Source organism: Sinocyclocheilus grahami, unplaced genomic scaffold (assembly GCF_001515645.1).
Source record: "Sinocyclocheilus grahami isolate Dianchi unplaced genomic scaffold, SAMN03320097.WGS_v1.1 scaffold117.1, whole genome shotgun sequence".
Classification (NCBI taxonomy): Eukaryota; Metazoa; Chordata; class Actinopteri; order Cypriniformes; family Cyprinidae; genus Sinocyclocheilus; species Sinocyclocheilus grahami.
The window spans coordinates 1,518,611-1,532,425 of NW_015505296.1; the positions used below are offsets into that span (position 1 = coordinate 1,518,611).

A 13,815-nucleotide genomic window follows, 5' to 3' on the forward strand; every position below is an offset into this window, starting at 1 on the left:
ATATATATATATATATATATATATACACACACACACACATATATATATATAACATAATACTGTTTTTTTTTACTATTATTTTTCTCTCCATATTTTAATACTGTCTATTTATAACCATCACATGAAAATAATTATAGGCTTTTATGGTATCAAATCAACATTTATAATTTCCAAGATGGTAACTGACCACTGAATGTGCAATGAGATGGTATAGCTTATGACTGTTTAAAGTAATAACATTGCCTAATGCATCCGGTTTAACTTTTTTCTTTTTAAATAGCATGCAGTATGAAGTATATCATGTACAATAAGCTAGTATACCATTCCAAACACAGCTTGTAGCTACATCTCTGACTGTAAGATTCATACCCTCCCTGTTTCCCAAAATAGAGCACAAAAGGTTTATAACACACTGAGCAAGCGAGAGAGAGAGAATAATAAATAAATCCACCTCTATACAGCATCCGTGAAGGTATCAGATTGCAGAAGGAACGCCTTTTATGGACCCATAAATAGAAGAGCTCTCAGCAGATAATTTCAGATAGAACATTTACCAGATGTTGGCACATTGTTCTTCAGTATCTTACATTCCACATGCAAGAAAGTAACATACACAACAGATACAGAACAGGCCATAACAGCCTTGAATTGAGAGCACTAGTGGCAAGACACTGCTATCACCACATAAATGAACACAAATGGAAACCCCACAATAAAAGCTTTCATAATGTTGACTGACATTCTGCTCTAAAATAAAGCACGTCATGGGGAGCATAAATTTCCAAGTCACTCTATCTTGTGTTCTCTGAGAGGTCAGATATCTGTGTACTAGTTGCATTCAGCAGCAGACAGTCATACAAAGTTGCCATGTAAACAGCACAAGAGAAAGAAACTATGAAGATGTTTTTTTTCCCATTCCAATATAATTTATTGTAGTAAAACAATCTACTAAAAAAAAAAAAAGCAGCAAACAAATAAAAAGGAGCATCAACCTGTACTGAGTTTTTAATAGCATGAACTGTTACATTAATGTAAAAGCCCATCTAGCTGTTAACCATTCTTTTATCTAAATAAAGCTAAAAAAAAATAAAAATAGACCATACAAAGGGTGTGTACAGGTGACGTCCTTGCATTCAAGATATTTAGAGAGTTTGCATTTATACTCAAACTCTACAACAGTCTCCATCAGCTTCAGTTATGCTTCTAGTTGCGTGGTTTGGTAGCAAAGGTGAGGTATCCTGTGTGTCCTGCCATTTCTCTGGGAGGTGTGGCAGTCCTGCAGATCACAGAGGTGTTCCCAGTGTTTGGGACTTCATCTTGACTAAGATCTGAAGCCACCTGGCTGCTGTCGGCAGAGTCCTGCTCCGGTCCGAAGTCTGGTAAGAGCAGAGTGACAGTACGAACGTCATGCACACGGAGCAGAACCTCCAATGTGCAGATCTCCTCAAAGCCATGGTCCAATAATGCCTCACAAGTCCTCTGGACCTGCTCTATACACGGCGAGAAGGAACAGAGACGACCTCCTGAAGACAAAGCCAAGAAGAAAAGAGAAGCAGTGAGCTAATTATTGACTGACTTTTTAGGGGGCTTTCACTCTAGTTTGGTTTGTTTGAATAACGTGAATGCTGTTTACTCAACTCAGATGCGCATCCATAAATCGTACACAAGTCCACCTAAAAAAAAGGGTGATTTGGGGTATGGTTCATGCAAACTCCGATATGTTTTTTTTCTGATGTGAACCCAATGTTCCCAAACCCAAAAATATTGGTCAAACTGTATTTACGTGTTTTTTCATTCACTTTCCAGATAAGCATGACTGAATTTATATCTCATTTCCTCTTGCCTTCGGCAGAAACTGACTCCCACATTCTTTTGAACCTTTGCATTACGTTCATGAGAAGTAGACACATGAGCCGTTCTGTGTTGGCACTTTGGAAACAAAACCCAATGTACAAAAGTGAGAAGCAAGTAACGATATCCATCCATTTCACCGTCTTCTCCTGCACAGTCATTAGTGAACAACAGCTGCCACTCTGATGGCAAACATACTGTGGTTCAAAACCAAAAAACACCATGTGAACACAATCCAGCGGGGAAGGGGGAATCAATAAAACTCGACAGACGAAATGAACCCAGAAAAAGGTTCCATGTGATAGAAGGCAGAGCCTCAGCACACACCTCCTATGACGTAATTGTCATGGACCAATGGTAGTACAAAGTTGTTTTGCAGTCGAAATTTCTCGGAAAGTTCACTTTGGCAAGCCATTTCGAACTCCAAAAATGAACACAAAACGAACTTCGTTTTGGCCGTATTTTGTTTGAAATGACATCACATCAGTTTGTTCTTCGATTTCCCTTGAAGTATATCGGGGCCTTTAAATCACATCTACAGCAATTTGTTGTTCGGTCTCTTCCGTTTTTTTTTCTTCAATAGCAACAATGGTAAAGCAACAGGTTGGGTCAGTGTTGCCACCTAGTGGCCAACTAATTAGTGCAAAGAAGTTTAAGGCGCATGTGTAAGCTAAGCATGCAAAGTACAAAATATGCGCGGCTAGAAAAATTGAGTACGAGTGTAATATCATAGATATGTATAAGTAGATGCCTCATTCGACAGCTCCAAGCACATAGACGCATCCGCCATCTTGCAACGGTCAACTTGACATCATTCACCATAATAATCAATGAATATTCGAAGATGCCACAATCCTGTAAAGCCGATGGTTGTAAAAACCGCCGGGATTTAAATTCCCAAAGAAACGGGATAACCTTTCACAGGTGAGAATGCTAGAAAGGGGTGGAACCATAGATATGTAAGGATTTTGGCTTTTTTTAATATTCTTGCGTTTTTACGCATATGCCGTGCACAGTGTGCGAAACGCAGCTTGATTTTTTTTTTTTACAAAATATGCATTTGTTTTACTATGTACTATTTTTAACTATGTTTTTTAACTATTTTTTAGGGATGCTCTGATCAGGATTTTTGCAGCCGATACAGAGTACCGATTTCTTGTCATGGTGATCGGCCAATACCGATGCTTTAAGCGTTATATAGACGCATGCGCCTGGCCCGAAGTTAACTTCCGGTCTGTGTTTGTTTATCAGTCTGGCTATGGCGCCAGCTACAAACGCAGTTAAAGTGAAGGTGATGAGTAGACTGAAGTTGGGCTCAGGTGGTTGTGCTGTGGGATGTGTTTCCCATACATTTATTACTTGTGGCACTCGCCACAATATCAAAACTGACTGATTTCCAAAAGGCTTCGTTGAATAAACATGAGCATGTACTGCATGTTTAAAAATCTAAACGAGGCCCGGGTGTTTTTATATCACTGTAATTCTGAAGGAAGACTATCTTTAGAAAAGTTTCAATGTCATTTTCATTTAATCTTGCATGTTATATGCCTGATAAAGCAGCGTTTGTGAGCTCAGCGCTGCTTTGTGTACAGCCGTTACTGGGGAAACTTGTTTCTCCCGCTTTAAAGCACCTCCTGCTGGCAGAGAATGAATTTGCATGTTCAGTAAGTCCGTCTGATTTACGCAGCAAACATATTTTGCTTTTCCTATATCCACGGGCGCTGCGGATAATCCGCGGGTCGGGTAATAAAAAATGCATTCTGATTGTTTGAGGGTGAGTCGCGGGTGGATCAAATAAATCATAAATGATGCAAATATTAACTAAATGTTTTTTTTAAATAATTTCATGTGTGTGTGTGTGTGTGTGTGTGTTTGTGAGATCAGCCAAGTGTAGTGAGTACCGATCGAGTCATAAAATGTGATTATCGGCCGATACCGATCTCCGGCCGATCGATCGGAGCATCTGATGTATTTTTTAACTATTTAGTTTATCCACAAAGTGGCAACACTGACCTGGGCCATCGCTTCACAGAGGGGATTAACACGCAGCTAGTTTAAACGAATACAAATTATTATTTCTTTTTAATCACTCAACTTTTGGAGAAAAAATGCACAATCAATGTACAAGAATTAATCCCTATAGTGTACTTGTCGAGCACCTGTGTTTGCACACATTATCAAATGGAGTATATTTTGAAAGGCTGTGTTCGGCTGTGCACACAAGTACAACACCAAAGTACACTTTCAAATTTAGGATCCATACTTTCATCAGAATATTACACTTCAGCATGTACTTTCATGGACTCAGTGGAGTAAAACTATTATTTAGAAAATTCCCAGAAACTGTTCTTTTACATGAATAATGTTTGGATCTCCGTGTGACTGCCTATGTCTAACTTTGGCCTCAAGTTTGCATCTGTTCTTTATCAAACCACTGAATGAATACACAAATCTCTAGCACTTGTGTTACATTCTGTGCAAACATAAATATCTGTTTATTAGTAGCTTAAATGAATCTCCCTGTTGAACAGCAACAAACGTTACTATTTGTAAAACCTTATCAAACACCCGAAAGGGAAGTTCACTATTGTGGCCGATGTCAAATTAAGCCTGAAACTTGAAGTAGGCAATATGGAACAAGAACATTTTTTTCAGTGCTTTTTAAGGAAATGCAACTGTGACCTTGTTTTGTTTTTTTTCTATGTAGATCCACAAACCTCAAGCAGTATTAACTGTTTTAAACTTATTAGCAGACCCAGACAGTGACGTGATATATTCCACATATTTTCTGCACTCATTTCAGGTGTAAATCTGCAGAATTCTGTGGATTGGATGCAAAGCGCATGTATTTCACTAGGAGCATCAAACCCAACTGCAAAACCGTTGACTGTCTTCAAACAAACACACAAACACACCCTTTAACTGCCACAGTAAAAAGCCCACCCCAAAAAATCACATCATTGGTTGAGCCAATAGTTACGTCACACTCTGTCAGGCTGCTCAAACAACAAAAACAGTAAGAACAGAAATCTGCAAAGATTTCAGCAACCTCTGTGGGCGCAGATTTCATGCAGGCCTGCTGAGAATAGTCAGGAAGTGATGTCGTAGAGAATATGGTTCCTTATTACTGGAAACATGTTAGCTCATGTAAAGCATGTAAAGGGTCAGAGAGCAGTCGACATGCTCATGTTTGCATATTCTTGCCTTACTGTTAAACGGTCTCATAATAACCTGGATAAACGGAGGAAGGGTGGTTAAGTGTTTGAGACGGCGATTCTCTTCCACTCCTTTGCCATCTTTCTTCCCTAACACGAATGGAGGGAATTTGGACTAAAGGTGGTATTACTAACATGCAAATGAATAGCCACTGCTGATCAGAGTAAGAGGGTGCTGTGAGGAGAGGAGTATATTGAGGAAGACACCTTAATGGGTGTAGTTTACACTCTGGATCTTTTTTTAGATTCAATGCAAATCACATTCACTTAATCCAGCATGACCCCATCCCTTACTTTCAACATTCATTATAGAACTATAATGAATGGGAACCACTGTAAGAAACCAATCCAGCACTGGTTCAGTTTACCTTTTCTCTGATCCAAGTGCCAAGACTCTCACAGGAGCTGAATCCGGGATCCACTTAAGTAAATAGATTAAAACACAAATGGTGTCTAAACAAAATTATATTATGAAACAAATAGTTCAGCCCATGGATGCTGATTGGTTAAAGGGATAGTTGACCCAAAATGACAATTCGGTCTTCTTTTGTGTTCTGCAGCAGAAAGAAAGCCATACAGGTACCGTATAGAATAGCATAAGTGTAAGTAAATGACAGAATTACCACTTTTGGGTGAACTATACCTTTAAGCCCTGCTAAAATTCATAATTCATCAACGGTTATGATCTTTCATAACCCTTTTAACCATTATTATGTTCACAATAAAGTCTCTCATAGCTAATTGCTTAAATATCAGCTCTGTTCCAAAACCTTAAGAACTACCTTGCTGTCTACTGCCCTCCTCGGCTGCTGCATATGACTAATGACCAATGATTTGGAACATTTGCCATATTCTTCTTAAAGGGATAGTTCACCCAAAATGGAAAATTGTCCCATGATTTACTCACCCTCAAGCCATCCTCGGTGTATATGACTCTTCTTTCAGATGAATACAATCGGAGTTATATTTAAAAATGCCCTGGCTCTTTTTTTGCAGTGGAACTGGAATGTATTAAGGGATTGTATTGATTGGAGGACAGCAAACATTGTTTGATATTTTGAACCAATGTTACGCAAGAAAACATTGTTTTATTTGTCACATGTCTCCTGGCAACAAGGCACATGTTTGTTTGTGTGTGTCTGTGTTGTGTTCTGGACAACTTGTGTGTGATTCCCTTGATTTACCTCAAACTATTTACAATGTCAACCTATAGTGTTTTAAAATCTAGCCTTTTGAATTTGGCCAAAAGATAGGATCTTAGATTCTTTTGGAATTGCTTTTGTGTCTGGAGTGCACTGCTGATGCCTTGAAATTCTGCCTATGCAGGCAGCTTCTAGAATTTGAAACAGGGTGATGTATGGATAAAGACTCTCAGTGAAGAGCACTAACAGAAGTATATTTCAAGACAGAGAGAGAGAAGTTTATGCTGTCATTCCATTGACGAATAAGGCCTTTCCATGAAAACAGTCATAAACAGAGACATCAAGTCTCCTGGCAACTGGGTCTGGGAAAGAAAGGAGTCACGCCAACAGCTGGGATTCTCAATGCACTTAAACCAGAGAACAAGACCAACTATCAGGCCAAAAAGGAGAAGAAATAAAGAAACAGATAGGATGAAGAATCAGTTCAATCACTACAAACTCTGATTGTTGCATCAAGGTAATAAGATGTATATGTAGTGAGAAGGATGTTAGTAGTCAAGAACAACTGGCTTGTAGTTAACCAAAGCTTTCATAGCCAGAGCTGTGCTTTTCTGTGCTGAAAACTGATAAGTAGTGCACAACACAAGTCAGTTTGTCAAAAGACACAGAAAGAGGCCAACAGATGTGTGTTTGAGCTTCACAGAGCACTGCCTGTGCTCACTTAAGTCTCTCCGCCTGCCCCTTTATGGTCATTACCCTGCCAGCAAAAACATCCAGCATGTGTGTATATTCCAAATCAGATAGACTGCGAGTCTTCAAGAGGGGGTGTAGTGTAAAGTGAGGAAAAAATTCCACTTACATGAAACGGAGAGACTTGAGAAAAGATCGCAAGGAGATCCTCTCTGATATTATACTCTTATAATCTTTACATGCATTTACACATAAAACAATTGCATGTAACATGTTAATTAATCCAAAACGTTTTAAATGAATTATTTCATCATTTTTTGTGAACTCATGAGAAATATACCCACACAATGTCCCTAGTTTTTTTTTTTTTTTTTAAACTAAATTGTTGTTTTTGCCCTTTAAGGAAGATATTACGCACTGCACCTTTAAACATGGTGTCACCATGGTTTTTTCTTTTGAAAATATATCCTTATTTCACTATGTTATTCTTTGAAGTACCTTGGAGCACCACGTAAATACAGTACCACGGTATATATTGTATCAAAGTACCACACTTCCACAGTACTTTTAATAAGTAATTGCAAACTGTACATTTTTGTGCCAATACCACTTAAGTGTCTGAAGTTTTGTGTTCATAAAGGTCACTGTGGTATTTATATCTTGTAACTTGAAGACTCATTTCAGTGGCTTCATCTGTGAGGAATAAGTCATGGCGACAGAGTACCACATGACATTTAGCATTAATATGGTAATATCGTTTTAGTTATTTCACAGTTATGTGCTCTCACCTTTGCGTTTCATGGCACTCTTGGCATGTGTGATTGCCTCCCACGGAGAGGGGATGTCTAAAAAAACCGCATCAGCTATTCCTGTGATGCCAAAGCCATCCTTGCACACATCCTGGTTTCTAACAGTAACCAGGTGAGACACCTTGTGCTCCTTGAACTCCTGGACGGCCTTTTCGGCTCGCTGAGCGTGGAACTCCACTGTGTGCAGGTGGCCGGTTGGAGCAATGGTCCGCAGAATAGAGTGAGACAGAGAGCCGCTGCCTGTACCTGGAAGACAGGCACAAAACCTACTGTGATAACAAGCCATGGAAATAAGAGGTCTGAGTTTGATATTAACTAGACTGATATTAAAAGTTCAATATTAAAATTAATACAAATTACCCTGTTTTTTTAGATGCCTACACATGATGCAACAGCTTCAGACACTCCAAATATGAATCAGAATTTGGTCATATTCCAATTATGCACCTCGTTACCATAATATTAAAGGCATAGTTCACCCAAAAATGAATTTACTCACCAGACTTTGGTTAATCTTTGAAACACAAATGAAGATATTTTTATTGAAACCTGAGAGATTTCTGTCCCACCACTGAAATTCTATTGCACCAAAATATTCAAGCTTCAAAAAGTTTATAAAGAGATTGTAAAATTAATCCATACGTTTCTCCATAATTTGCATTTAATTTTTATTCACATATAAATTGATCAGCACACACATTTGAGTTTCAATCCACCACATTTGATGTAATCTACGTTATGTGCACTGTTCAATGTGTCTGTGTGAATAAGAGCCTAAATTACTTTTACAAAGTTTTTTTTTTTTACTTTTATGAACTGGACTTTCAATAGACGGACAGAAATCTCTTAGTTTTTTTTATTTTTTTAATCTCTTCATTTCATTTGTGTTTCACAGATGAACTAAACTTATGGGTTTGGCATGACATGACATGAAAATAAATAAATAATGACAATTCTCTTCATTGAGTGAACTATTTTAAGCAAATTTTTCAGCTACTAGAAATCTCAATACCACAACTGGCATATTCCGGTGTTCATCAAAATGTGGGTCATAATATGCACCATAAACAATCTTGAAATCTGTGCAAAAAGAGAGTTCCCGGTGATTACATTTTTACTTGTCACTGGAATACATCTGTAATGAACATCTTTTTCAAATAAAGGCATAAACTTAATTACAAAATGACCTCAACTAGACAACGTGTACATAAATGTAGTCAATACCCTCCTCTGTGCAACTAGACCATCTTTACATACACAAGAAGATTCAGATAGTATATAATAGTATCAATCAAATAATCAAAATCAGAGCGATTTCACCTATATTAGCGAGAAAAAAGTAATTGACAGAGGAACTGACAACACCATAGCGTCTTGCACACAGTCTCATGATCTACATTTTCCAGTTCATTGCACTGTTGTGTGCTTTTGTCAAGGAGATGAATTAGAATTAATGAGCTTATCAAGTTGCTGTGCAAAATAGCACACCAACTGAAAAACTGACCGTTTTCTATTGTCCTTTTGCATTATCAGCACGTTTTTCCTGTTTAACACTGTAAAGCTGCTTTGACGCAATCTGTATTGTATAAAGCGCTATATGAATAAAGGGGACTTGACTGCAATAAATGGCAAAAGCAAGCATCTCCAGTACTTTCACAAGAGAATAGCAGAAATACTACATGAATGTTTAGTATTCTGTCCACTACCATGAATATTCCAATAACAGAAAACCTGTTATAAAAACTAATCAGAAAAACACATGCATACAAAAGTGGTAATTTAAAGTTAAATACAGCAGTCACATGTGCAAGAGCGTGTAAATTGTGATGCACGTGCATGTGAACACGTTCTGGTGTTAAGGGCCCATCTTCCTCTTCAAGACCCCATTATTAGCATGCCTTTTGTTCTCATAGCAACAATAGGGTCAATGTTCGGTCTACAGTATTGCATTCAGATAGAACAGAATGACTGACGTAAGATGAGAGGCTCAGCAGGGGAGAAAGAACACACAGAAAGTTTCAAAAGAAATGTCCTTTAGTATCCTTGTATCCATAGTATCCTTGAATGATGATAAACAAGCATCAATACTGGACATATGCCAAATCTGTGGCAGTCAGCCTCACCCGAACACTGCTCAGATATCAACATGTTAAAAGCACATCTAGCTCAATGTATTTAGAGGGCACTGAGGACAGAGCAGAGTGTGTTGTGTGTGTGTGTGTGTACGCTCAACAGCAGTTTAATTGATTCATTCAGAATACAAGAGGCCCAGCACTTACTGAATGGGTCAACTAGCCAAAAAATCTCGTCTCCAAGATTTCTCTGTCTAACCTACTCTGCCCACTGCAACCTAACTACATTTTTTACAATAGACATTGTTTCAAAGCAGTTTACATAATCATGATATTATCTATATTTCCTATATAATCACTTTTCATGAGCATACCGTATGTATGCAGATAAAGTTGGTTGGATACACTTCTATATCGAGCTTTGTATAGAGATGTGCGATAATGCAGTTTACATTTTGCAATGATATAAACTAGGGATGCACGATATATCGGCGAAAAACACATGCATACAAAAGTGGTAATTTAAAGTTAAATACAGCAGTCACATGTGCAAGAGCGTGTAAATTGTGATGCACGTGCATGTGAACACGTTCTGGTGTTAAGGGCCCATCTTCCTCTTCAAGACCCCATTATTAGCATGCCTTTTGTTCTCATAGCAACAATAGGGTCAATGTTCGGTCTACAGTATTGCATTCAGATAGAACTGAATGACTGACGTAAGATGAGAGGCTCAGCAGGGGAGAAAGAACACACAGAAAGTTTCAAAAGAAATGTCCTTTAGTATCCTTGTATCCATAGTATCCTTGAATGATGATAAACAAGCATCAATACTGGACATATGCCAAATCTGTGGCAGTCAGCCTCACCCGAACACTGCTCAGATATCAACATGTTAAAAGCACATCTAGCTCAATGTGTTTAGAGGGCACTGAGGACAGAGCAGAGTGTGTTGTGTGTGTGTGTGTACGCTCAACAGCAGTTTAATTGATTCATTCAGAATACAAGAGGCCCAGCACTTACTGAATGGGTCAACTAGCCAAAAAATCTCGTCTCCATCAAGATTTCTCTGTCTAACCTACTCTGCCCACTGCAACCTAACTACATTTTGTACAATAGACATTGTTTCAAAGCAGTTTACATAATCATGATATTATCTATATTTCCTATATAATCACTTTTCATGAGCATACCGTATGTATGCAGATAAAGTTGGTTGGATACACTTCTATATCGAGCTTTGTATAGAGATGTGCGATAATGCAGTTTACATTTTGCAATGATATAAACCAGGGTTTCCCAAACAGGGGTTCATGAGATGATGAAAAGGCAATAATTAATGAAAACGAATGTAACATTAAAATAAACAAGGAGGAGCACAATTAATCAAAGTAAAAACAAACTTGATATATCTTATCAAATCGAGATTTTCAAAACAAAAGCTGATTTAATTAAGTATATAATCTGTTATGCTGGGCGAAGAGTGGCAATGTGTTCATTTACACGCTTGCGGCTTCTAAGACTGCTTTCAGAGCAGCTCGGTTCACAGTAAACGCTGCTTCTCACGAACTCCATCTCTGCAAGCTCTGTGAATTTAATGTGCATTTGGGAATGCAATGTGTGCTAGGTTCACTTTATTTTATTTACATTCACATAACTGTCAGCATTTTTGTGGGCAGTTGTTTACAGCATAGGTTTCTTGAAAAGAGTGAAGTCTGAACATCCTTAAAAGTAACTATTTTCATTTGCAGTAGAGTATGTGTTATTTGTCTCTGGATGTCTCAGCTGTAGCAATACGAGACATGAAATTAGTTTATGGATAAAATGTCATATCACAGCTCAAATCGCAATTCCAATATATGAAAAATTGTTTTGTGGTTTTATGTACCATTCTATAGGCCTATGTGATTTTTTTTCTGCTTACATGCATGTCATGTGACCAATTACCAACATGAGAGAATAATGAAAATGCAAATGTGTTGTGAAGTAATTGTCCGTTACAGAAGTGCAAGCCTAAAATTCAAAGACTTTCCAAAACACACAGAGACAGACAACAGGGTAAAACAAGGGAAAACAGTAGCAGTGTTTTACAAGATGTAATTTGATGGAATATTTTTTATTTTATTGATACGACAAACTTGCAGAGTTTCTTCTTGACAAGTAAGCTAAACTTATTTTAAACTAAACTGAAATTGAAAGTAGCCTACTTCTACATGTTGAGACGTGCTTTCATTTTATAGCATGAAGCCAGTTTAGCTGGCTAGCCAGATAAGTATTAGTTTAGTTTGCACCAACTTTGAGTGTTTTTTGGTTTGCTGTTTGCTACTGATGACACGCTTTCATGTGCATGTGCTCCATGAACTCAGGAGGTATTTACACGACACCATTTTTAACTAAAGCCAAAAATTTTGCATTTTGGTCATTCATTTACACGACAGTGGCAATTTGGATACGCAACTGGGGAGCACTGAAGAAGTGCAAGTTTTTGAAAACGATACAGTTATTTTCTCTGTGTATACTATGAAAATTTGAGAAAACAGTGAGGTCATTCCCATGAGCATTACGTGTTCAGTCTATAGGAATGCGTGTGTGTCGGCACGTAGTGTTTCTTTACAAAGTCACATCGCCAACTATTGGCCAGGCATGCATAATAATATTGTGTTTTTAGTCATTTTCACGGATCTGTGTAAACTGGAATAGTTTCTGATGGCGTTTTCATCTGTATGCGAAAACCTTTGAATTTTTAGTACAATTTTAAAGCCTGAGTTGACAGAGAAAGTAGATGATCAGTGTGCCTGAGTGGATTTGTTTGGTTTTGTCAACTCAAATCTAATTCTGTAACCCTGAGTATTGAAGATCTCTAAAAAAAAAATCTGAATAAAAACCTTTTGATGGGTCATAGCTGAAGAAAGACGCGTTCTTACCTGACTCGCAGACGACAGAGCCCGGTTTGAGCTCCAGCAACAGTGTGATGTTGGCAATGTCTGTGGTGTAGAGGATCTGTGTTCGGTGGGGAAGGTTGACAGTCCACAGCTCTGGTGTGGGGTGCAGCACGTAAACCCAACCACCCTTACTGCAGGTCACTTTGGAACCAAACCGCTGTCCAATCAGGTCGCTGGAGTGCCGGATGACCCCATAGCGGGTCTGCGTCTGAGCTCCTGACTGAACTTTGATAGGCATCATGGACTCATGACCCAGGAAGATAATGACGACATCCCCTTCTTGGACGATCTCGGAGTATTCCACAAAACTCATGAGGTTCAGCGGGGTTCAGCTTCAATGAAGAGTGCAGCCTACACTCTGCCATGAACGAAAACACATTATTCTCATAAGTTGGTAGACAAAACATTTACTTTCCTATTTGCATTCACTCATATTACTTTACAGACTTAAGTGAATAGTCATACCAACTTTTTTAAAAAATGTATATCGTTGTGTTTCTATAAAACTTAGACTTTTAAGAAATGTTCTCTCTGGTCAAACTCTATTAACAGTAAATGGATTCTGAACAACCGCGGGATGTCAAAAAGGATGCAAATTAAGAGCTAAAGTTGAGGTAGAGTTACCTTACTTTAGAAGGTCAAATCAAAGTCGTCCGTCTCTTTAAATCCTGATAATTTCACAATTCCTGTACATTTAGAGTGAGACAAACCAACAAACACAAAACAACCATTACAAATCCACAGTGCTGTTACTTCTTGTAGGGTTATGTCTTATTGGCTTTTGTCAGACTTAGAGGTTGATTAGCAAAACTTGAAATATTTCCCTTTTATGTTAAGTTCATAAATAAATTACACAAAAACGCTCAAACCAATTAAGTAACATAAAAAGCCTAATATTATTATTAAAAATATAATAGTGTTAGAATGATCGTAGAAAACTGACTTTAAAAGTTTAATATTGTTTCAATATGTTGATTTATATACAAACACACACAATAAAGCAATTAAAACGGTTATAATTTTTTTATTGACGTATAACACGGTAATCTTTTATTTATAGGTTAATACGTACACATACCTACAGAATGAACAAAAAA

General features: G+C 37.8%; 1 protein-coding gene across 3 annotated transcripts in view; it reads right to left on the minus strand.

Annotated features, from left to right (window-relative positions):
- Positions 1-691: 691 nt before the first annotated feature.
- Positions 692-13,815, minus strand: part of LOC107589545 (tRNA (adenine(58)-N(1))-methyltransferase catalytic subunit TRMT61A-like) — a 13,848-nt gene continuing 724 nt past the window's right edge. The window contains exons 2-5 of one of the 3 annotated variants that reach the window (XM_016278027.1): positions 13,348-13,404; positions 12,701-13,076; positions 7,687-7,953; positions 692-1,523 (exon numbers count right to left, since the gene is read on the minus strand). In XM_016278027.1, coding sequence (XP_016133513.1) covers positions 1,204-1,523; positions 7,687-7,953; positions 12,701-13,031 — 918 coding nt within the window. In that variant the 5' untranslated portion in view covers positions 13,032-13,076; positions 13,348-13,404 and the 3' untranslated portion in view covers positions 692-1,203. Of the gene's footprint in view, positions 1,524-7,686; positions 7,954-12,700; positions 13,077-13,342; positions 13,405-13,815 lie in introns of all 3 variants that reach the window. The other 2 variants (XM_016278026.1, XM_016278028.1) reach the window with 2 other exon arrangements.